The sequence below is a fragment of the Taurulus bubalis genome (assembly GCF_910589615.1).
Source record: "Taurulus bubalis genome assembly, chromosome: 11".
In the NCBI taxonomy this organism is placed as follows: Eukaryota; Metazoa; Chordata; class Actinopteri; order Perciformes; family Cottidae; genus Taurulus; species Taurulus bubalis.
The window spans coordinates 7,445,941-7,472,937 of NC_136599.1; the positions used below are offsets into that span (position 1 = coordinate 7,445,941).

General features: G+C 39.7%; 1 protein-coding gene across 1 annotated transcript; it reads right to left on the bottom strand.

Annotated features, from left to right (window-relative positions):
- Positions 1-932: 932 nt before the first annotated feature.
- Positions 933-26,241, bottom strand: LOC306743080 (microphthalmia-associated transcription factor-like; the record flags this gene model as incomplete). Its single annotated transcript, XM_079225561.1, has 10 exons — positions 933-1,328; positions 2,356-2,503; positions 3,184-3,259; positions 3,468-3,521; positions 3,615-3,707; positions 3,917-4,034; positions 4,719-4,814; positions 4,903-5,118; positions 13,523-13,757; positions 26,138-26,241. The coding sequence occupies 10 exons, from the start codon at positions 26,239-26,241 to the stop codon at positions 933-935; spliced, it is 1,536 nt and encodes a 511-aa protein (XP_079081687.1).
- Positions 26,242-26,997: the final 756 nt, after the last annotated feature.

Genomic DNA, 26,997 nt, shown 5'->3' on the forward strand with positions numbered 1-26,997 from the left:
AAAAATGATTATTGATCAAATATCTGGCACACACTACTGAGCCGTCAGTACTGGGTGGCTATAGGATGCATCAATGTGGTGAAACATGACTTGTTGTGCTGCTTCTTGCTCATTATGAGAGATTACAATTAGCCATTATCAAGGCTGATTTAATTATCTTAAAGGAGACATATTAGCTTCCTATTTTAATGTGCTTTTATTTATTATCTCAGTCGTTTAAAAAAAAAAAGGCTCTTTTAAATGCCTTGTTATAAATACATTTTAGGGGAATGTGTACATAACATAGATACATAAATAAGATAAAATCTACAAATGATTAATATTCAGCAAGGAATAAATTTCAACTGGAAGACTGACAAAGACTAACAGCCCAAAAAATGTGCATAGCAATACAACATTGACGTGTACACATCTTAATAAGGCATCGGCACATTCAAGTTCAATCTAAGACACGAGGAGTGTAAAGCACTATAGTAATAAATAGATTTTCTTTCTTCTATTATTGCTAGCAATTTAAAAAGCAGTGTTCATCTAAACAAAAAATATCTACACTTCTGACCGTGATTTATAACTTCCCTAGATTCTTTGGAATCAATAGAAATAAACGTAATCTAGTCTCTACTCAAAGTTGAACGCATGTTTTTCTTTAAATATAAAAACCTCTATTCTTGTAACTCATTGTCATCAAAAGTATTGATTAAAGCAACACACACTTTATAATCAGTCCTTGACAAGGTTGAGGGTCTTGAAAAGACAAAGATATCACAAAAAAAAATAAAAAAAATATATGAATGGAAAAAGATTCAATACATGTAAACATGGGTGTGGGAGAAGAAGAAAAAAGAAAAAAACGCAACAAAACAAATGACACAAACGGGAGAGAAGGTGGAGGCGGTTGGAGATGCAGACGAGGTGTCTTCCAGTAGGGGCCGCTAACAGCACAGATCATTCTCATCCATGCTGACGCTGCTCTTGCGGCTGCTGTCCTTTGAGGTGTCCGGGGAGAGGGACGAGAGCAACGGGTCCCTGCCGCTCACCGGGGAAAGGTTGTCTTCCATGAGGATGTCGTTGAGTTTGCAGCCCGGCTTGCCGTGGACGCTGTAGTGACCCTCCGGGTAGTTGGCGTGGCCTTCGCCGAGCTCCAGGGCTCCGGGCGGCTCTGGAGTGCAGCCCGGGTGGTGTTGGTGATGCGGGTGGAGCGTGTACAGGTCCTGGCGAGAGTCCTCCAGAGCGGTCTCCTGCTTTATGCACCGGCTCGCGTGTTCCGCGGAGCAGAGTACCGAAGACGTGATGACGAGGCCGTGAGCCCGGGCCTGCATCTCTAACTCCTGCAGAACGCAAAGAGACGGACACACTCGCGTTAGTCAGTGAGGAGTTTCACTCTCGGCCATAATATCTATCACAGTCTCTTGTGTCAGGAGGACTGCACTGTTTCCAGGGTGCATACACATTTTGACCAATGGATTTCCATGACTTTTCCATGACTTTAAACCAAATTTCCATGACCAAACATTTTGTGAAATCTCGGTGTAAACATGAAAAAGTGAGAAAATGTAGTATTTAAACTAACAATGAGAATTCCAAAGCATACAGTATACCTTAAATGACACAAATGAATGAGAGACAATAGCTTGATTAAAAGAATAAACATTGATAGATAGAGCGTATGCCTGCTTATATTTTGAGCGTCTTTCTTTGAAAAGCATATTAATTATTTCAAACTCAGCGTAAATGAACGACATTAACATTTCCATGACTTTTCCCAAAACCTTTGGGATTTTAGTTTTTTCCATGACTTTTCCAGGCCTGGAAATAACCATTTTAAAATTCCGTGACTTTTCCAGGTCTTCCATGACCGTAAGAACCCTGTGTTTCACTTATAAAGGGATAATATCATCCAAACTGGTTGGTGTTAAGTGCTGGTTATTGTTCACCAGGAGTTTGCCTTAGCTTTCCAAACGCAGGTTGTCCCCTGAGAGTGCTTCTCTAAATAATCACTCAAACACACAATGTAAATCAATCAATCAATCAATGTCCGCTGAGCTGAATCACACAGATCCTGACGCCTCATGTCTTGTGACTGATTAGTTGTAAGATGGTGGATCTAAACTGCCGCCTCCCTACTCGGTACGTGGCCTCTGCTGGCTGAATTAACGGCTCTGTTCGTTTTCCCTGAAGCTTGACCTATTTATATAAAGTGTTATTTGTTGCGACGATAGCAGAGGCACTCGTTAACACTGACAATCCAGTCTCTTTTACACATTGTACACGTGAAACATCCCACTTTCTTTTAATTTCACTATGAAAATAGGATGCTTGTGTGGCAGTTCAACAACTCCGGTAAAGTTGCTTTACCTGTATCCTCAATATCAGATGTCGATTGGCGTGCTCGAGCTTCTTCTGCCGATTATCCAGCTCCTTGGCCCTCTGCTGCTCCCGCTGTAGCTTCTTGATGTAGTCCACCGATGCCTTCAGGATTGTGCCTTTGTTCCAGCGCATGTCCCTGAAAATCACAGAGGAGCCATTATTTGTGCATCCTACGTGATGTCAGAAAACACTCACTCCACTCACAAAAACCAAACAGATATGTTTTTGTACCAGAATGCAGCGGGCCGCTCGTTTGCATTTCGCTCTGTTCAGTTGTAAAAACAAGAGACAGGCGTGGATAATGAGGGGAAGCGGAGCTGCTCCGGAGGTCACAGAGGTGACCAGCAGTTAAAAGTCTGAACTAAATGCTCCATCGTTAATGTATACAGGGGAGGTCACTGAGATCACAAGCAGTCATAAGGTTGACCCCCAGCTCCCCGAGGAATCGACTGTTGCAGTGGAGGTTTTACGAGGTAAAATTGATCTTCACTAAACCAAACTGGACAAATCTGCATTAAACATCCAACGATTATGCTGAGAGGTGTTTCGGGTTGGAAGGGTTCAGCAGCCTTGAAGGACAGAGTCTAGTTTAAAGACTGTTTAACACACCAACAATACTCTGTGTGGTTTTCTCGACTTACTCATCTGTATGTATGTATTTTTTCTGCAGTTATATTTTTCCTGCCTTTTCCTTGTAAGATATAAGTTTTTAAGTATAAAATGTTGAGTCTCGTCATCAAGGAGCGTTACTAATTTAGTCTTGAATAAGAAATAAAGCTGAATGAATGGAGAGAGTGAATAATATGAGTAACTTACGGGTCGTTAGATTTGGGAATTAAAGTCCCCAATTCCTTGATTCGATCGTTGATGTTAAACCGTCGCCTTCTCTCAACTGCAGAACAAAAACAGAGGAGAAAAGAATCCATGATCAGCTGACGAACCCCCATCTGAAAATAAATACTTTTTATAGAGTAACAAAGAAGATGACAATATGGCAACTGTCACCACACTTAAGTATTGATATTTACACATTTACAGAGTGTACATATATTTATATATATATTTAAATTAAGAGCAATTTACATGCAATTAAAACTCACTTAAATTATGGTTATCCTTCTTCTGCCTTTCTTTTGCCATCGCTCTTACTTCAGCTTTTGGAAAGAAATTGTCTTTTTTTATTTTTCAATATAATCAACAGAGCAAATCTAAAAAGTGTGCTCGAAGCTAATTCACCGTAAACTTACCCACGGGGAAACCTTCAGGCCTTTGATAGTTGTCAAATTTTCCGCAGGATCCAGACTTATCCAGCATATGCATGATGGCCGGGGATTGTGAAACTGTGACAAATAAGGTTTTCAGTATGAAATTGTGCAGAAGGGATAAAAAAAATACATACATGCCAGTCATGCAGAACATCCCCACAATGACTGTTTATAAAACACTACATTAAGGGCTGCACAAAGGCCTGCAGACGTGAGCTTCGTATGCATTGTTTCACGTATTTTCAGATTCTATATTTTGATGACAGAAGCCAGGTGTCTCTTACCGGAGTATTCCCTTTTGACGTTGGGCAGGTTGGCAGGGCAGGAGTTGCTGACGGGCAGACATTGCTGGGACATACCCTGATTACCGTACATGTCCATGAGGTTAGCGTTCACAGGGATCTGAGGGGACACGGCAGAGGCATGAAGCAGAGATCGTAATCCACGATGACACAGGTTTACACACACGATGTATAGAAATAATCGTGATGTCACTGTTAAAGGAATAGTTCCACATTTTGGGGAATTCGCGCACTTGATTCCATGCTAAGAGTCAGATGAGAAGATTGATACCACTCGTGTGTAAGGATCCAGCAAGCAGCCACTTAGTTTAGCAACAAGACGGGAAACAGGGAAGCGGCTAGACTGGCTCAGTGTGGAGGTTAAAGAAAAAACATACAGTACAAGTACATAAAAGCATCTCTAAAGCCACTCAGCTGACTGGGGCAAAAAACAGGAGTGAGAATTTGTTTTTGTTTTTCTTCAGTGTAAAATGTGGACGTCTATGTGGATGTTTTCCACACCAAAAGAGACGCCCTCATGTGGCGAACCTGTAGCCCTTTAAGCCCTAACCCTAATAACCCTAACCCTAATCCTATTTATTGTTTGAGTTATGTTTAGAGGTTGTACATCGGGATTATATATTATTGTAGCCCTGATTTGTATGTTTAATTTGATATTTGATTTATACCATGATTTTTTCTTGATTTTCCTGATATATAAGGGTCACCCGATTGGGGGACCCTGAGAAAATGAACCACACACACACACACACACACACACACACACACACACACGCGCGCTTACCGTGTTTGCCATCTGAAGTCCTGGGTCCATCAAGCCCAGGATATCATCACTGTAACTGGACTCCAGACTAATAATGTCATCAATGACATCATCCATCTGAAATGAGACGACATAGAGAAAAGGTTGATTTAAATGAGTGAAAGATCACACAAAAAGGCATGTTCCACGAGTCACCATCGGTCACCTCTTTCTCGCAGTTAGAGTTCAGGGTCAGTAAGGCCATAGGGCTGTTGGGGGCGCTGTTGCCCGGCCCTGGCGGCATGCCCCCGTGGTCAGAGGACTGGTTGTGGCAGGGCAGGCTCAACACATGAGAGCCGAGCTTTCCCAGGTAGCGCTTCACCTGCTGCTGCTGGGAGCGCTGGATGTGGTACTTGGTCGGGTTCTCTAGATGAGTCTGGACCTGTTGGCGGGAGGAGAGGAGGGGAAAGGGCAAGAGAGGGATGAGAAGGCAAAACAAATACATTATATTGGATGTGTTGATGGTTACAGGTGCAACGTGGGAAATAAATCATAAATGTTCATTTCAAATAATTCTCCTTTGAACTAGAACTATATTATTCTTGTGGTCTTTTATTAGAATAAAAAGACAAACTTTTTTTAGATATATACACAGATTAAGACTAAATATACATCAAAGCCTGTCCTAGTATTGCACTGAACTGACTACAATATTAAAATAAGCGTGGAACGGCGTTCAAAACAGACGATGAATTATACATTTCTTCTTCTTTTAAAGACACTTGTCTAGTGTTGATATCTAAAAGAGTCTCAGTAGAAAAGTTATTTCTACTTTTTTTTCTTTATTCGACGTTCTGCTTTTCTGCTTTTATAGTCCACATATTTTAAGTAGCAACACTTACACACACACACACCCATCTCTGCGCTCCCCCGGTTATGGATACATTTGATTTAATTAATCCTCACGCAGCGTTGATGACTCAGAAAAGCTACAGCCGGCTCATAAACGACCCTCAGAGACTGTTTGTGACACATTTTAAATTGAGCAGTGCTGCTGCATTCCAGCTCACATTTAGAGTATATATTTAATCTGTCTGTTGCCTGAATTTCTTGACAAATTCTGTGGTTAATGATATAACGACACCACAGATAGTTCATTAGTGCATTTAGACACATGACACATGTACTAGTTATGACAAACCGTCATGGCTTTGAAGATAAGACAAATTACATTTAGTCTCGTGTTATTTCCCATAAACAAAAAGATAACTTTAATTTTAAACATACCTCATAAGGTTGGTATCCAAGCAGCTCAAGCATCACTTACAGTAAACTGACCTGAGTTCAGTTAAAAAACAAAAGCTACACTTCTGTGTTAAACTTCTCTCTAAACTGAGGAGTGATGTCGCTGTGTCCCTCTCGCTTGCACCAAAAGACTAAGGCTGCTGAGGACAGACACATCCAGTTCATCTTTTAAAAGACAAGAAAAGTAATTAGTTATGCACATCAGCGAAGTACAATGAGCTTCTTCAAATTTGTGTTGTTTTATGTAAAATCTGAATTTATCACTTGATGTCAGGATGTGCTGCTAACAGTCAGTGCCTTTGTTTTGCAAGGCCAACTCTTTTACTGAAACTTGCCTCTGGCTGTTGCTTTGCCGCATCCACTTTTTTTTTTTTTTAACCCTGTGGATGCCCGGCGTGAATTCCCAGTTCAAACCGCCTCTTACATCCCTATATGTCCACTGTTTGCCTCTCATCTCGCCTTTAAATGACATTTTAAATCTTCAACAGCATGCACGCTGCGTCTCAAAACCAACGATTAAAAGCCTTCGCACTTTCTTTTTATAAAAGTGTTTTGCATGGCATCAGAGGATATATATGGCTTCAACCAAGCTGAGGAAGTCACAGGCTCCAGACAAACTCAAAGCTGGTGTTTCCACTGCTTCTGTGAAAACTCCCTGTAGTCTGCACACTGCACTCGACAGCTGAGATGATATGATTATTAAACGTGGATCAAAAATGCACTGACACAAATCTGCTGCGTATGGACACTCATCATCTGTGGAGACTGACTGCTGCCAATAAAACACAGCGATTATGAAGAAAACAGCATCTTGTCTTAGTTATATAACGGCATCTGCATCTATGTCTCCTTTAGCGAGTGGCCTAGTTTATCACTTGTCACACCTTTACCTGATTCTCTTTTCCATGCCTAGAGACGGTCCCATTGTTCGGTAAATTAAAATGCATCATGCAGCTAAGACGCCATTACAAGGTTGTAAAGCGGACATATTTACAGCACGTCAGTTACTCGCTGAGAAGAACAAAGTCACGCTTTGGGCTCAAGTGTAAAACAATGAGATTCATTAATGTCCGTCGCCACAATCCTATAGTCTTTGCTTTGTTCTCATTACGGTGTTTAACTCAACTGGAGTATCGCGACTGATGATTATTTCTAAAGGAGCGTTTCCATTGGCATCAGATCATCAACAATAAATCAACTCCCCAGTCATCATTGCATTACTGTACCGAAATGTATATACTTTACACATTTATAGACCAGAGGGACGTTGATCCTAAAAATAGACTGAACACACGTAATGAGTATTTATAAACCTAATCCAGATGGATAATACTTGAATCATAAAGGAGCAATCCAGTTGTTTAAACAACGGCTAAGCAAACCATGGCCACCTTTTGACTATTATTATACGAAACTATCTTTATCGAGTAAACGTGACTGAATACAGGTTGGGTTCAATCTGTGACAGATACAGAAGTATTTTACTACCACTTTTTTTTTATTAAAATGTTTCTCTCCAATATTTGTGTTTTACGTCTGTTGATGTTTTTAAATAATCTGTCAATTGTTTTTTCGATTACCTAATTAAGTGTTTGATGCATACAATAAAGTAAATAGTAAAAGTTTACATTTAAATGTGACCCCATGTGTATGTATGTATATAAGTCACCGCTTGCTAGATCCTATGTGGGCTAATTATTTAATTAGCACTGTACACGTGTGTATGCTTATTACACTTCACATACATACTTTGCATTTTGCACTATCTATTGTTTACATTTAATTTGCTTAATTAATGAATACACTCTGCAGCTGTACATATATTTCATTCCAGTTATGTGCATTATATTTGTATTGTGTGTATATATATATATATATATATATATATATATATATATATTTTACTTTATTTCGTATTTTATTTTGTATATATCTTTCATCCCTGTTGCTTCTTAATATATTTTATCTTGTGTTTGTATCTTCAAGTTGTAAGGCGCTACTACGACAACAAGTTTCCCCTTGGGGATTAATAAAGTATCTATCTATCTATCTATCTATCTATCTATCTATCTATCTATATCTATATATCTATATATATCTATATATAAATATATAGATATAGATATATATATATATATATATATTAATAACACACACGAGATTGGGAGCATTTCCTTTGCCTCTAAACAGCTCTCAACATGGTGACAGACGGCGGCTCGCAGCTAACAGCGCTCACCGTGCTAACAGTGCAAACCTGCGTCAGGTAAACAGTGGTCTGGCTCCCAGGTTTGGGAGCCAGAGGTCTGGAGTTACGCTTCTATTGATAACCACCGGATGAGAGCAGTACAGATGGCGGCCATGAGCTAGCCGATGGGGTACACTGACATTCACAAACATGCACTTTTTAGTCCATGTTTGCTTTATAGCATGTGATGTCGGCCGGGATATGTGAACAAAGCAAGGAGAAGCTCAGTAACAACACACACACACAGGGAGAGCGAGTCGGGAAGCACCAATGCTAACTAGCTAACTACTACCAATACTCAATTAGTGGGATCAGGTATCATTGACAAGGGGGCCAATGTATTAAAATCTATATTTATATACTATAGACATTATGTACTGGAATTTCAATTGAATACACCAAAAGAAATCTTTTAAAAGGAACAATTTTGCTGCTTTATAAATGCTCTGAATGGGGAATTTAGCACCTTTTAAGTTACTTTTCAGCAGAAAGCAATGCAGGGGCATCATTTAGCTAAATAACAAATCAGAAGTATAACTGGAAAATCTGTCAATCTTTGAGAATTAGTCATTGAATATTTAATAATTTCAATATTTTTCAAAAAGCCAATTGAAAGTCCAATCTCACTATATTGAATAAGGGATTTGAAAGGATTGATATTGCATTGTGTCAACAATAAACTGAAATGTTATTTAATTTCTTTATTCCAGCAAAAGCACAGCCATAAACACAGTCAAAGTGGCATCTCTTCATTTGCAGTCAGTCAACCATTTTGAAAGTTAAGTTTGTGGGAGAAACCTACATAGAAAAATAGTTAATCCTTTCCATCTCATTAGTTGGTTCCCAACATCGTTCCAACACCTGAGGCGAGAGTGCTGCCCCTCTCTCTCTGTGTGGGAACAACCTTTATTTCATAGCAGCTGCTTTTGAGAAAGAAACAGGCAGAGTTGCTTTAGCAACAGCAACTTTTGTTACTCTGCCTGAAAACATGCTGAAAAGTACAAATAGCAGTATTGTGTGGTACGTGCACCAATTCATTTGGTTTGGTGAAAACCTTTTCTGTCGTTTCCTGGCTGTTTTATTTGTTTTTGACATGTGCTACTTAGAGGCTCAGCTCATGATAATCTGGTGAGGTAATTATGAGAATTTAATTGATGAATTAATAATAATTAACGCTGGTCTTCTTGTAAATTTCTTTTGGCAAATACTTGTAATTTGTCTGTGAATGCCAGTGGTAATTCCATTCAGCCAGCATCCAGGCTCTAACAATACAAGCTGTACACACCTTTAGGTACAGGATGAAGACCTGGTCCTGCGGTCTAATAGTCTATTTTACTTTGGAAGGTTCCTAACTTTTCATGGCATGATCAGAGCTAGTATAAAGAGCTAGTATAATGTAGATAATGTTGTCCAATTCCTTCCGGCAGCAACATTTAAAGTGCAGTCGTTAATAACGTCTGCCGTCACTGCTTACATTTTGAGGAGATGTGATTTCAAGAATCCTCACATGGATTGTTCAGAGCTGACTTTGTCACCGTACTCCCTTTCTGTGTTCTAAGTTGCTTTAAAATCCGATGTTGCGTAATTACATAGTCTTGTGTAAACTCCTGTTTTCTTTTGTATCATTTCCTTGACCTTATGACCCTCACCAAGATCAAGGAAAAGTGGATTATTTAATAGGCTAATGTTATATAGTAATAATTCGATAAATAGTGTTAATTAAATTGATTTATGTTGTATTAATGTGCCCAGTCCTGGCCAGCACACACTGTGTGACATGGTTCCCAACAGTTTGGGTATTTTCTTGTCTATTTTCTTCAGACTTATCACAGGTTGCATATATTAACATTATGAATCTTTTTTATTTCGTAAAAAATGTTTTGTTGACTAAATATCGACTGTCTAAATAGTATCCCTCCAATGTTCTCTCTTTTCTTACTTCTATATAACCAAATGATTAATCAATTAATTGAGAAAATAATGAGCAGATTGATGATGAAATATATAAATAATCATTAGTCGCCGCCCTAAAATAAGTAAGTAGAAGACCTCGCTCTTACATTTACTTAACCAGACGATTCCCGAGGGGTTTTTCCAAAATTATCACACATAATTAGATGATCTAACTGCCCCGAGTTCACTGAAGTCCCCTGGGGGCCACGGACCTCAGGGTGAAACGTCAACAGGCGACATATTGTAGCCTTTTGTTTGGGCAAACTGGTCAGAGGGTGAAAAAGTATCTGTTTTTAAAGACCCTGAGGAGAAAGAAAAGGATCCTTCTTGTCGTGTGTTCACAAAGCCTATCACATACACTGGGATGTATCTCCAATACTGATCAACTTGGTTCAGCGCCGACGAGCAGAACAATGGTTTATAGAGAAATCTTAGCCAGCAGGACTTTAACTTTCATTTCCCCAACTTCCCTTAATGTACTCTTTCCAAAATACACAGTTTGGAAATGTGACGTCCACGACCAGCTCGCAGTAAACAAGACAGCTTGTTGTTTATCGGCTTGTTTTTAGCCCTGGGCGGCGTAACCCCTCAAACAGCCCCAAAACCTCTGCAGAAACACGCACAAAGCGGCCTGCTGTACTCAGAAAGGACGCTGACAAACACTGATCTGTATTTTTTACTTGCATGCTTTGGGCATTCCATGACGGTCCTACCAGGATACATTAACAAGAATGCCCCCATTTGCTATGCAGCCCGAGAAGAATAGGCCACTTTGTCTCACAGTTAAGCCGCTAACGTGTTCTGTGGAACTTGCAGACGACAACTGTGATGCTAATGTGAGCAGCTACATCAAGACCAGCCTGTGGTCTTTCTTCCGCCTGATGATGTAGTGTCATGCTATGATGCAAAAAGGTGGCAAATTACAAGAGGAACACAAAAAAATTGGTGTTTTTTTAAAATAATAATTGTTGTGTTAAAATTAACATGAAAAGATAAAAAAAAAAGTCTGTCTTTACTGTGTGGTTTGCTGTTTTATTTGCTCATGATGTACAGCTGTAATAATTAGAAAGCTAACATTTACTGTGACTCATTTTCTTCAGCAATATTGGCAAATGTAGACAACAATGCACGCAAGGTTATACTGCATGGTTCATTTCATGAAATGATTACACTGCACAATACACTCACAATACATATTTTTTTGAACTATTTTTCTACATTTCTTTATAAAATGTGCATTTTCACCAAATGTCCTGACGCCTTCACTCAGAAAATCAACCGAGATGAGATATCTGTGCAGCATCTTCGTGTACTGTCTGATACGTACGAGTCACGAGCTACACCGCTTGTGTGATCCCAAAGAAACGTTGTTTTTTTTTTTACAGGGTTGAAGAATACTTTGTTCTTTTCATGGCACAGTAAATCCTTTGAAAGAGAAATCATTTGTTTTAACCCTTTTAGGAAGTTATCCGACATACATTTCAAAGCAGTGTTTTTTTTCTTTCCCCTCTTAAATGTGCCACAGAACGAAGGCAGTGGGGGCTAATTACGAGCATTCTTCACTGAATTAGCGTTCGGTGTGTGGTAAGGCTGTGCTCGCCTTTGTCTTGATCCCTAAACTGATCCCTTACTTATTCCCCAGAAGGTCAGAGGTCACTTGGTTAATTAAGGGTCCAATCAGTCTTTAGATAAACTCATTTGAGCTTAATGTTTGCACTTTTTGAGGTCCAGCAGCTCTGCCTGGTACCCCTGAGCTTTTTGTGGACTCTGCTAATCTACCCACAGACAGGTGAGTAGGTTAACCCAGCTCAACAGCGCCAAGCTGGAACGGCCTTTTCATTTGAGGACTTCAGTCAATGAAGAATGTCTGTAAGCTCTCGCCAAAGCAGAGAAATTACTCTAACTTGCTGTATTGTACACAGGGCGAGGGTTCGGGGTGGGGGAGCCCTAAACCTCTCAAAGGGCTGCAGATTATGGGGAGTAGGTAATGTTTATGCTGCTTGTTTTCAATGGATATACTGTATTTGTGCGTCGCTGTTGGCCCATGCCACACACATCCAGGGTGATGAAGGGTGGCTGAGCAAGTAACCATGAAATCTCTGATTGTGTTGTGCATGGATTTAGATCAACAAAGATTACTCAACAGCCCCCAGTATATCTCTACGTTCTACACTAATGTGAGGTAATACATTTCAAACTTTGAGCTATCCTTTCATTAAAGCTCCTTTTCCCCCCATTCAGGCTTCTGGTTTTAAGTCTCGGTATCATCATCTTGGAAATTCAAATGCACAAACACAATTATATATTTGTGCAAAGATTCCCTAAAGTGTTGCATATTCTTTTAACATGAAAAGACCTGCAGCCGTGATTGCACAGCCTTTTTAAAAATCAACTTAGTGAGAAAAAAAAAAGAGTCTTTCTCTGAGAAGTAGAAAATCTAAAATGCATGGAAAGATTACGCGGGAGTACACAGGTCTGTGTGGCGTCCTCATGACAAACTCCACAAACATTCCCATCAACTTTGCAATGATGTAAAAACAAAGTACTTCAAAAGAGTACAGACACAAAACTGAAAAGGAAACGACTCACTATACACTTTGTCAGGAACACCAAAAAAACTAAAGCCTTAAAATCTTAGTATTGTGCAAATCTTTCAAAATTACAACCACACAATTAAGCATATGCTAAAAAAAACCTGATGTGACCACAAAATAGGACACCGAAATATTCACCACTACACAACACAGCAAAACACATTTCTATTGATATTTCAGAATAAATTGCTAACTCTGAAAACACATGCAGAGGACAAACTTACCAAACCGCCTTGTTAAAATGATCCCTCAAACAAAACGGTCTCCACTCGTACAGAAAATCTTAACAGTCTCCTGTCCCTCGGACTGCCGGGGAATCAAAGCTATGAAAAGATGTGAATCTAGCTGAGCAAATAGGATTAAAGATGGCTAAATCCGAATGGCTGGAAGCACAGCATGCATTAAAGAGGAATTCTCTCAGGAAAGATAATCCCCATATACGCATTTTAACACACTTCACTCACTCCTGTGTTTTTTTGTTTTTTTACACAGTCATAGTAAAACCACGATGCCTGACTGTCCCACACACACACACACACACACACACGAGTCAATGAAATCTATAAATACAGCACTGCGTTGACCATTACAACTGCAACCGTGACACATGCATGCTCTAATTCCAGAGGTGGAAACTTTATACACATACTGTAAAAACTTTGACAGCCTGCTAATTATACATGCTGCCGTATACCCCTCTTCTTCTTCTTCTTTTTCTACTATCACAAATCAAAACCACGGTTGTTTACCTTGAGCACCTCCATTGGCACCTGGGACGCCGGCTGTAGACTGACTGGGACACTGACATTGATGGCGGGGGTCTGGGCCGCCGTGGTTTGTGGGTACTGGGACGCTTGTTGTCTCTGCTGCTCCCGGCGCTCCTGCTCCTGGAGCTGCTCCCGCATCAGCTGCTGCCGCAACAGGATGCGTGATGTCATGGCCGAGGAGCTCAGCGGGGGCTTGGAGGAGCGCTGGTCGGACGGGCTGCGGCGGAGGCGAGAGAGAACGAAATATGACGGATGCATGAGCAGAGACGAGCAAGAGAGACGCGAAGATGCCGAGGGGAGAGCAGGTGGGGAGGGGATGGGGAAGGTGAGGTGATGAGAGAGAGAGAGCGTAGAGAGAGGTCAGACAGGGAAGGAGAGGTCAAGCAAAAGAGACGAGAGAGGAGGAAGATCAGAGAGCAGGAAAGGTAGAAGAAGATGAAGGGAACGGCAGATGGAATAAAAGGTTAATGTGAAGATGACTGAAGGGGCAGAGATCAAAAGGAAAATCAAAACTGTTGAGACGCAACAATTTGTCGATTCATTGGTTTAAAAGAAAATTATTCAGATAGTCTGTTAAAAGCACAAATGTCGAACATTTGCAGATTCTATCTTATAAGGATTTGCATAGCTTTTCTTTGTCAATTAAGTAAGGTTTTGGACTGTTGGTCGGAACAAAACGTAGCTCGGGGCTCTCGGAAATTGGCATTTGTATTTATTTTACAATCTTTTGACATTTCGTGGCTAATCAGGAGAGTAATTGGTGAAGTAAAGATAATTGCTAGTTGTCGCCCTGGAGCCGTATTTCCAAAATATCCCAGAATATTCTCTGAATACTTAGACCTACGTTTTGTGCAAGGAGTCCTCGCTTGGGAGTAATTAAGGAAGCTTCTCACAGCAAAGGGACAGACACGTTTAACTTCGTGAGGAGCTTTGACCCCCAGATGTGAGGCATTCTTTTAACAGGGTTCATACACATTTTGACCAATGGATTTCCATGACCTTTCCATTACTTTAAACCAAATTTCCATGACCAAACATTTTGTGAAATCTCGTTGTAAACATAAAAAAGTGAGAAAATGTAGTATTTAAAGTAACAATGAGAATTCCAAAGCATATAGTAAACCTTAAATGACACAAATAAATGAGAGACAATAGTTTGATTAAAAGAATAAACATTTATAGATAGAGCCCATGCCTGCTTATATTTTGAGCGTCTTTCTTTTAAAAGCATATTCATTATTTAAAACTCAGCGTAAATAAACGACTTAAACATAACAAATTTCCATGACTTTTCCAAAACTTTGGGGATTTTATTTTTTTCAAGGACTTTTCCAGGCCTGGAAATAACCATTTTAAAATTCCATGACTTTTCCAGGTCTTCCATGACTGTAAGAACCCTGTTTTAAGAGTGATTGGTTGATTAAAAAAAAAGAAAAAAAAAGGAATATATCCATATTCCCATGCAGATGGTTGTTACATTTATTTTCTTATTTACTGTTCTGGTCATTTTAGTTCTTAATCTTGTTATCTGTTATAACGGGGAAAATACTGTTTTTTTGAACATACGTCGGGTTGTATTTAAATGTATTAACCAGCAAAAACACTGTTGCAATTATGAGAGAAAGTCATAGTTACTAGAATGTTCTTACTAGGAGCAAGTCTTTGAACTCAGACGCTTTATGAGTACGCCTCTGTTTTATTGCAATTATTTCATTTTAAAAATGAATAAATGAAACCACTTCAGGGCCCGAGCATCAATAGAATTTCAGACAGCTGAACTATCTGATTCTGCTAATTCTGGAGAGCTATACGCTTCCAGCTGCACTCACAAAGATCTTTTTTCTTACATTAGCAGAATTAAACACAACAGAAAAGAGGAACAGTTTCCATAAAAAGGGTTGCTTCAGTTTTCCCACTCCTTTAAATTTAGACGGCTGCTCCCCAGACAGAGCTGGCGGTCCTAAAATAGAGAGACTCTGCTGAAGCAGAAGTTGTCTGGATGAAGCCTCCGTCGAGTGAGTGATCCTTCTGACAAAAAAACGCAGTAAAACGTCTGGCCAATCCAGCTGTGCAGTAATCGCACTAATTAGCCAGTGGAGTCCAACACAGCTTCGGTCTACAGCGTATTCAGTGGGTGTTGAGCCCTCAACATACCATAATTCTCTCCCCAGTGCTGCATATAATCTCATTGTCTGATACCACACCCACTGAACCCTGCAGAAACACTGGATATGCGACGGTAAAAAATGTAAAACCACACTTTCTACAGTCAAATAAGATTACGCCCAGAACTGTCTCATTTATTTCTGAAGACAATGCTGATGCAGATAAACTGATCATAAGTCCATCTAATGACTGAATTACAGCAGAACAAAGGCGGAAGTTTGGTCTCTGAAAGCACTGCAGCAGTTTGAAGGTCTCCAACTTTTCACTTTGTACTTCATGCACAATTCCTTTGTCTGTGTGACTGTGGGCGGTTTTATTTCCTTTAATCCTTTGAGTTTCAAACAAAAGTCACTGGATCTAATGTTTTAAATCATTTCTAAATCCTTTGATTTTTTTTCTCTTTCTTTTTCTTTCTTTAATCTGACTCCCTGTTTGAGTGGTTACATTTCAAGACAATAGTCGGATTTCCTTTTTGTTTCCAGTTTGAATAAACACAAAAAGTAAATGTCCTTAAAAATACAGATTGCATTACCATAAATATATTTCAATAGATGCTGAGCAGCGCAGCTTTATGATATTTAATTACTTGTTAAATAGGGGTTTTAATGCCAAATGCAACAAACACTTGATTATTTCCATTTCATAATTAAAACTTCTACTCTACTCTTACTTTTTAGATTCTGATTAATAAAATATACAAGCAACAAATAGATGTATTATTATATTATACATTGTATATGCATTAGATTTGTCAGCATTATATAAAGTAAAAGAGCTGCATCTTTACTTTAGTGACGCTTACACATAAATGCATCAAAAATAAGAAATCCAAAGATATAATATATATTATTCTTAAATAACTAATATTTTAGCTACTTAAAATATATTTGAATTATAATACATGTGTATTTTTAGTTAACCTTTAAAGGGTTAAAGTTTTTAGAGGTGGGTCCCCATGCAATGTTTACACACCTCCTATGCCTCTCCGTCTTACCATTTTAGATTGAATAGTATTGGCAGGGAGTCTTCTGATTAAAACTTGACATCCTCACAGGCACTCGGAGTGTAAACCGCGTTTCCCTCACCTCAAACCCAACAACAACAACCTGAAGGTGTGGCCGTGCTTCCAGGCACAAGAGAGGAGAGACCAGTTTCCGTCTCCACAGACACACACACACGGACCCCAATGTCTCCGACGTTCAGATTGAACTGCTTTAGTTTAAATATACATTTAGTGTATAATTAACACAGATAATCTAGTTCATCCAACACATTTAAATTGAATTAAGTACAAACCCGAGAGAGCATCTTTATAGCTGCACCTTGTCTTGTACATCATTTTATGCACTTTTATCGTCACTTCAACTTGAGAAAAAGTGAAAATTTTAATAGGATTTTTTTTTTTTTATCCACATTTTCCATAATTAAAGTCTTTGCTAAACAATGCTAGCAGCTCTGTGAGGCTGTATATAAACACAGCTGAGTTTGGAGCTCAACGCAAAACCAGAATTCACAAGCTGGTGTTCAGCAGTTAGCATTTTTACCATGTTCCCCATTTTAATTTAGCATTTTAGCATGCTAACATGTGCTAATTTGCACCAAACAAAAAAAGACACCGAAGGGGAATATTGTTAGCTATGGATGTAGTGGCAACGGCAAATACACATTTTGAGCTGCTGGTGGAGCTGGAGGGAAAGTGAGGGGATCACCAAAGATATTATGAATCATCGTGTGCACATGGATATCTCTGCCATATTTCATGGCACTGAGGGGGACATTTCTATAGGTATAATATAAACTTGTCAGCGCTCTCTGGTGGGCAAAAATATGTAACGCATCACTGTTTCTAAATGACCTGAAATAAATATTGCTTCTTGTTGTCATCAGCCAACATATAATCAATATCAATATACCTGTGATGAGCATATATCAGCCAATAAAATCCTCCATGTTGCCGGATTGGTCCAGCTATTCTTGACATAATTAAAATAATAGATAAGTACAATATCAACCACATTTAAAGAGTTTACAGTTGAATGATTACAGGAAGTTAATTCCAAATATGTTTCCAAATAGAGTAGAAACGGTTTATAGCAGAGATCTACAGCGCGTTGATTTTCTATAATACATTCCTGATTATCAGATTGACTTGTTTGTGCGTGTGTGTGTGTGTGTGTGTGTGTGTGTGTGTGTGTGTGTGTGTGTGTGTGTGTGTGTGTGTGTGTGTGTGTGTGCATGAGTGACCAGAAGCCTTTCTACAAAGCAAAGCTCTCTCTCTCCCTCCCTGTTTAACTGTTTGGTGGCTCTTAGCCAAACAGACCACTGAAACACATAAAAGCTCTTTTGTCCAGTTTTTTAATCTTTTCCCTCTTGTGTGTATGTGTGTGCCTCACCTCCTCTCATGTTTGTGTGTATCTCAAAGACAACAAACAAAAACACAATGGCTGCACAGTGCTGAAGAGCCCCACCCACCCACCCAACTCATGATTCCTCTGATTCTGCTCACTACGCTACTCCATCACACTCCATCATTAGTCAAATAGTCAGAGCTGAGTCTTTGATGCAGGTTTTAATGGCGGACAGCAAACAGGGAAATGAAGAGAGAGATGGTCGAAGACCAGAGACAGAAAAGTAGGTGAGCGAAAAGAAGTCTGATCAGAGTCAAAACTAAACTGCTACACTGCAAAAACAGAAAGAGCAAAACATTCTTATATTCAATCAAATCATCCTATATCAAAGTAAAAAAAACTTACCCCATTGGCAGATTTTTTTGCTTGACAAGATTTCTTAAAATAAGCCAAAAATCAAGAAAAAGTAAGGCATAACTTCCTAAAATTAGATATTTTTTCTAATCAAAACATGCTTGACAAGATTAATATTCTTTTTTTGGGCAAATATGACTTATTTTCTTGATACAAGGCTTTTTTTACTTTCTTGAAATTCCTTTTTTGCAGTGTAAAAGGAAAAAGAATGTGCAGGACAGACACTCTGGTATTACTTGGTGCTGGAGCTATTAGCTCTGCCTAATGGACGATAATGGTATAACAACAACCTTATCTAAAACCTAATGGCACTCCACTGGGAACTGATTCATTTTACTGTTACAAACAAACATCTTCAAACTCTTTCCGTGATTATCTATTTGAAAAGAGTGCCACAACATATTTAAAATTGCTTCGTAAGAAAACCCCAATAATTCCATTCTAGTCTACCCTTGTTTTAAAAACAACTAATTATGATGTTGATTATTAACCAGAGCCAGCAGCCAAACTATTTCACACAAAACACATCTGCTAAAGCTTATGCTACCATTGTATATTCTCACACACGGCTCTGTGCACTCTGTCCTTCGTGTCACACACACCAATACACTCCAAAATCATGCCTTAAAACATGCCGGCACGCTAAGGCGCCATACTCACAAAGAGTCAAAGGAGCAGGGTCTGTACACTTGCACTCCTACAGCCTCCATATTTGTTTGTTTCTGCCTGAAGGTGCACCACCCGCCCTTGGATAGCAATGAAAGTCACGCCGGCGGTGCAGCGCTGGCTGAGGGTGTGTCAGAGGGGGGAGGCTCCGGGGCCCGGCCTGGACTCTCCAATCGCCATGCAGAGTCCCAGGCGGAGGACCAGCCCCGTGCATGGCGACAGCAGAGCAGGGGAGCGGGCATGCGCCCACTGGTGACACACTGCCCATCAACAGGCTGCTTTTAAACCACACGGACACTGTTTCGCTCTGAGACATCTGTCGTCGCTGTTCAGCGGACGGCCCGCAGCTGCAGCTTTTAGTCACTGCACGTGTCTCCAACATGTCAACTTTTCATGAGCTTTAAGACGGCAACGTGTTCATTCTGTGACAATGCATGTCTCAGATAACACAAAGTCAGATGCTTGAGCTTCACTGAATGATGTTTGTGCAGAGTTTGAGGCCAGAATGCTGGTTTTACACTTATCTTCTGGAGGGGGGAGGTTCGCTCTGCTTGCCTCGAAGTGTGATTTCTGCCATCTCAAATAGTTTGGAAGCTATTCATGGTTCAGTGTGTCGCATTTGGGATGCCTTACGTAACCTACTAGTGTCACATATACGCTTGTTCCATGCATAGTGTCTTTTCAAAATAAAGAAGTTAGGTTTAGGCCTCAAAACCATTTAGTTAGGTTGAGGAAAAGAGTGTGGTTGGCATTAACTTTACTGACTAACGACTCACGACTCACTATTTTAATAACTATTAATCTATTTACTGCTTAGAAAAAATTGTAAGCTAACAATCCAAACATTTGCTGGTTTCAGCATCTGAAATTTGCAGGATTTGAGGTAAGTAGCTCACTGACTGTATTCAAGCACACATGGTTACTTTTAGCATCATACATGCTGATAATATCAAACAAAGTATAAATATAGGTTATTAATTAAAACATCTTCAAATTAAAATTATATATCTCAGAAATCATACCCCAAATAATAAAATAAACAACCACTAAAATCCAGACATAAAACATAATTTCAGTAAACCTTCTCCCACCAATGACTGCTCTTTCATCTCTTAGCTCAGTGCTCTTCCTCTGACATATAATTCTGTAAATTGCGTATTAGGGAGAAAAAAAAGAGTGGAAATACACAATGACTTGTTTGACTGTAGCCAAGCAACAACAACGCAAAAAAAAAAAAACATCCTGCAAAAAGCTGCTTGTGATGACCCTGTCCCCTTTTGTGTCTCTACCAGACTGCAGGAGCCTCGTTCACGGAGGAGATCGGGCCAGAGCACACAACCTCTCAGCTGGAGCGCCGCTCAGTGATCATGACCCTACGCGACGGTACGTTGATCCGCTCGCACCCCCTGCGGATCACAACACCCCAGCGTGCTGCAGCTGGCAGAGAGATAGCAGGGAAGTCGGCGATAATGGGAAGCATAAAGTATGAAAGTGGTACATCTAAGGCCATCAAGCATTCCGGCTTTGCAACCAGTGGGAGGTGAGAGAGCAGAAAACAAGTGTACAGACGACCACAACGAGGTAAATAGTTGAACCGAGTAAACTACTTTTGGGTACAAGTTTTGTATTTGCTTAAGTTGATGAGGCTAGTTAAATACACAGTTTCCGCATAATAATTTGTGTTTTCACATCACAAAACCAAAACATGTGCATCCTGCGGCTGACAGGCCAAACCATTATTACGCCTTGCATCTATAGAGCCGAGGAAATTCATCAAATAATTAACTCGTTAAGCGAAGGGAAATGAAGTGGTAACTATTCACATACATTTTAAAGTAGCAGTAACACACATTTGTCTGAAGTGATAATATATTGAGAACATTTGAGTTTTTGTAGTGTAATGCTTTGGGACAAAACCAGACGACAACCTTCGGGATAAAATAGTGACGCTGAAAGTGCCTTAAACCTGCACTATTTCTGCACTAATGGTTTATTTAGGTGGGTTTATTGTGAACTCAATTGCATATATATATATATATATATATATATATTTAATAATAATAATAATAATAAGTGTAAAGGATATAGATATACAATTGAGAGATTCACAAAAAACCTTATTGGTTAGCAACACATCTAAATATAGATATGTTCCTTTCTGTTTGATGTCATCACTCTACACAGAAGTGTGTAAGGCAAGTATGGCAGTAGCCTATGATTATTTGTATTACTTATTAATCTGTCTGTAATTATCTTTTGATTATTAGTATAAAATGTCCAAAATTAAATGAAAAGGGCCCATCACAATTTTACAAGGTGATATATTTAAACATCTTGTTTTTTCCCCAACAAAAGGTCAACATATTTATCTTAATATTGATATGTTCAACTCGGCATGAATAATGAATTCCTCTATAGGAACTAGCTAAACCTGCCTCTTTGGTAGTAGCCATTTGCCACTTAATCCTTAATTGTCCATGAACCTATCACCAACAAGAACCACCATAACAGTCACCTTTTCAAATCACAATGTCAAATAAATGTAAAAAATAACATATTAAAAAAATTATTTTCCCTGCTAATGAACAGCGCTATAGAGAGATTCATAGCTTCAGATGCGAAAAGAACACAAAACAGGGTTCGCTGGTAAAACGTCCCAAAAAGATAATTGGGTTCAATCCAGGAAGCCAGATCCGGCCGGGATAGTTTGAACTTGACTGTATTTTCGTTAAGTGCCCTTCATTAATTCCCTCTTCAGCAGGACGGCCTCTGCCAGCTCCAGCTGCCCACTCCTCCCTCTGTGCTTCAACAATGAGAAAACAGAGCATCCAAGGACAGCCAGGAGGGTTTCATACAGTTTCCTACGGCAGGCTGAGTGAGTCCATGAGGTTTTCAGGTTCATGGAAACGAGGATGTTCTACTAACAAAACAAAGCAGCTTTTTCCAGCATCTCTTGAGGCGGATTCGACTTTGAATGTGACAACCAACACATTTTTACATTATAAAGGAAACCATTCATATCTCGACATGACTCAGACCTAATTTTTCACACATAATAACCGTGAAAAAACAACTATGTTACTGAGCGTGGTATTTCTGGCCCTTTTGAGAAAATTACCAAAGTGCATCTGAAAGAGTTTTATAGAGTTTTGACCGTTACACGGGTGAGTGGAAGAGAAAACATATATAAAAAATGTAAATTGATGTCACCCTTCAAAGTACAAGAATCATAAAAGAACTACATTTTGTTTGAAGGGAGAAGCTATAATCCATTTTAGTTTTATTAGACATTTTATTAGACATTTTGCAGGCTCTATTTTTTGTGTATGGTACTAACCTTGTGGACATTAACATTATTTCCAAGTAAAATTCTTTAGGTGGGACTTGTTTTTCAAATGCTGAACAGTATTAGTACAGGATATGCAAGGCTACAAGCTGTCAATGTACTCAGAACATCATATTAACATTTCAGATATTCAACAAGTTAATTGAGAATGCTAGTTAGCTACAGCCCTACACTATTTAGCATCAGGCAGGATGTGACCTAGGAAGTGATATGTTTCCGATGTTGTTGCAGTCCCTACCGGTCACCAACAGAGGCTGACAAAGATCACATATCGCTGTTATTAATAAGTATAAAATAAATATAATGAAATAAAATCTAAAGTTTGTAAAGATCTTATAACGTAGAAATGTAAAGCACACGTGTGCTTGAAAAAGCTGCAGCAAAGTGATCACGTCTGCAGCCACAGCACCTGTTTGTGTCGTTAAACTCTTCCCTTCTCGGATCGTGGATGAAACCCTTCACCCTCAGGCCTCTCTAGACGGGATTCCTCTGCACTGGATTCCTCACCGGACCAGTCTGTTCCCAGCACCAACTTTCATAACCTGCAACCTGACTCAGCTTTCTGTCACTGGCAGATTTGAATGTTATACATGTCCATTGCCAATTTCACAAGTTTATAGCCCATCTGCAATAACCATGTGTTTTATTTTTCTTCTAGCAGCGAAAACTCAAAACTCAAAACTCAGTATTCTGACTGATTTGCATCTGTAGCAACCTGTCAAGTATTGAAAGTTAAAAAAAAAAAAAAAAGCGGTTTTGTTTTTCGAGCAAATATTTCCTGACTTAAATCTGAATTTTGTTAATTTCAAACTGAATATATATTAGGCAAAGCTCTTGCAGAGGTATTTGTGTTTAGGGCATTCATCATTATTACACTTTTAAAGTGTGGCTTGTAGGAAACTTAAAAACATCTACTGTCAAAAAACAAGTTAAGTCAAAAGTCTCTTTTTGATGCAAAAACTCTTCAAATGAACATTTAGTAAAATATCAAGCTTCTGCCACAGTTTGCCTTGTGCCGTGGAAAGCATACATAAGACTCTCAGCCTCAGTTAGACATTGCATGCCAAGTAAGCCTGCAAGTAATTATCCCCCAACTCTCAGTTTCAGATATAACACATCCACTGCTAAATTTACACATCTTATTTACACTGCATAGACTATTCCCACCGTCTGTCTCACGTCTATGTTCGGCACCAAACGTCTGGCACATCTTCTGCAGCAGTCACTGTCAAAGTAATAAAGACACGGCAAAAAAGCACATAATTGAAAGCTAAAATGACGTTTTGTCACACTTCATATTTTATATTTAGAAACAGCAGGGGAGAGGGAGGGGAGACATGATAAGACGCCGCACACCTCAATAATCAAACTAATTATATCCATTTTTTGCGCAACAACTCCTCAAAACAACACAGGCATCGTGACTGTTATTATGCTGGATCATCCTCATGTGATGGGAAGAGGAAGTGGGATACGTTCAATCGAAAACAACTGTTCAGACAACTTCACATATTCTAACGAAAATGGCATGAAATGAAATCATCTGTGGTGCTTTGCGTCAACTGAAACTGGCTGGCAGTGCTGCTCTGCCGGCAACAACTCGGCTCAGACGCAGCCCTTGAAGGTGTAACCGTGTAATGACATTTTACTAATGAAGAAATTAGTTTAAAATGCAGAAGTGGGTTAAAGGTTAGGACTGTGCAAGATGACCGCTTTTTTTCTCTTTCCTAGAATTTGTGTTCTGGCTGAAATTTGAAGACAAAAAAAAGGAGATAATAACTCCCAATTAGCGACAAAATGTGCAGAAGGGGAAGAAATATAAGTGGACCAAACGTCTGCAATAAGCGCTCTGTCTGCACACACAGTGGTGTACTGTCCTCTGTGTGTCTGGACCTGACAATGAAGCCATGTATTACTACCGCTGAACATAACGGAGACGCGCAGGCACAAAATACAGACACCGTTCTGTGAACAGATGTATTGTCATCGGCGTCATCGCAATCAGAGGAAAAGTGTTGAGTTTCACAACTTCCCAGTCTGATCGCAGCTGAAAAGCGTTGCATAATGTATTAAAATCACCCAAAACAGGGGGTCATGTTCCTTTCCTCATGGCTAAAGTTATATTGTGTTAGTCACAAACTAAAAATATTTTGTAACTGGGGTCAAAAGGCCTCCATTAAATGGTGAGATTAATACAAGTCTATTAAAGCTACTAAGTAGAGCACCGAATTAGTCCTCTTTTCCTTAAAATAATTAGTTTCATTCGCTTCCGTGCCGAAAGTTAGACGAGAAGATCGATACCACTCACATCTGTCCATTTAAAGCTTAGCTTAGCATAAATACTGGAGACAAATAGCTAGCCTGGCTCTGTCCAAAGGCATGACACCTGTGATGCTCTCTAATTAACCCCTTAAACCTTGTTTAATTTGTACAGAAACTGGTGTAAAAATGAAGTGGTGGTTTTAATGGTCATCACTGTGAGGCGCTGGAAGGCGATTTCAGATTCCAGGCTAACAGTTTCCCCCTATTTCTAGTCTTTGTGCTAAGCTAAGCTAATTGCCTCCTGACTCCCGCTTCAACACACCGACATGAGAGAGGTGTCAAGCTTCTTCTCTGACTCTCTGCAAGAATGAGCGCATTTCCCAAAATGCCAAACGGTTCCTTTTAATACCATAAGATCCCTGGACAGATTATTAGTAATTTGACTGCACTGATAGCATCTGAATATGACATGAAACAGACGGAGCAGACAGCACACTTACTGTGCTTCCAGAGAACAAGGGTGAAAGGTCAAATCAGACCATATAGGCCCGACTCAGCTCAACGCTGATTGTTAGTGGAGGCCTCAACAACGCTGGAAATAGCTGTCTGACAAGTCAGTGTCTGTGTCCATGTCCTGAGACACCAAGGGAACTATTAATGTCAATTAGTACATTTGAACAGACACTAGTTATGTATTACATTTGAATAGACAACCAAGGGTAAAATGTATTCTCTGAACAAGGTGTGTTTGGTCAGGAATTTCTCAAACGATTACATGCGGAATTAATTTGCCAACGCTTGAAGAAAAAAAATTGTTAAAAAAAAGTACACAGAAAGGACACGCTATTAAATTAAACTAGAGCTCCAACCAGCTTTCAACTGTAAACATTTTTTGAGATAAGCTCTTCTACAAGTGCATTCACTTTAAATGGGTTTTACTGGGCTTTAGGATATTCAACCATAAAACACTCACTCAATATTCGACTAATTAAACCAGGTATTGCTCTCCTGCTGATTGCATTTCATCCATACACCATAAGCCACGCAGAGATGTGTATTTACACATGTTTAGGAGAACCCACTCATCCCATTTACACAAGTGACGCTGCGCAGCATCTCACCGTCTGCTCCTCGACGAGCTAATATTTGAAGTTGATGTTGACAAGACAACACCCAAGTGTTGCATAACTTCATGCCAGCAGGATAACCATAAGGAATGAGAGGCAACTTGAGAATCCCGGGTTCGCAGCCCAGAGCACCCCAGGGTCCAGCTCTGAAAGTCCCGTATGTTACATGCACGGACCCCGGACACCGCTTTAAGCCTAACTAATTATCACTTCACCAACCAAAACCGCTCCGGCGTGGGAAATAACTGTCCGCCGCGAAACAACTGACCTTTTTTTCAAGGGTTGACTCTTCAATTCGTAATACGTTTTAGGCTCCTCTTGAAACTCCTCCGCGACCTCGAAGTCGGGAACTATTCCCGATTCCGCCTGCATGTTTACAGATGTCAACTTTCGGGAGACGTTGAGTCCCTAATAATAAATTATTTTAAAAAAAGCACACGGGCGGTATTTGTGCCGCCGTACTTCGCTCAGTATCCACCGCTGTCACCGCGAGCCGCCTCTGTCCAGACCAGGACCCGGAGCTCTGTAGTCCTCCACGTGCAGAAAGCACGGCGCCGCTGGCGGGCTACAGGCGGCGGTGGAACTACGCCTACCGGCATGCACCGCGGCCGTCAATGTCAGCACGGATTCCATTGGTTGCAACTTGCGAGGGGGATTTTCACGCAGCCTTATTTGCTCGCACAGTCGGTGTCATAAAGTTTAATTTCCCCCCGCAGTGATACTTATTAATGAGTGTGAACATCTGGCTATGCTTACGCTTTTTTTGTTTGTTTTAATGTCATTTAATTATAGTTACAGTCTTTCATAGTCTAACTCCGTCCTCTTTTAGACTCACATGTCTGAATGCTGCTAAGGAGTTACAGTCATTTACTTATAGTTTAGTCCTTCATAGTCTAAATAGTTCCTAATTTATGTTGTCTATATGTCATAGTCTTAATAGTTCCTAGTTTATGTTGTCTATATGTTATATGTTGTTGTTGTTTTTTTAACTTTTAAACAGTTTTTGCACTTTATTATTATTATTACTATTGCACAATTCTCTATATGTTGGACAGAAGAGAAACATACTTTCGATCTTCTGCATGTTTGCACATTGCACAAAATTGACAATAAAACTGACTTTGACTT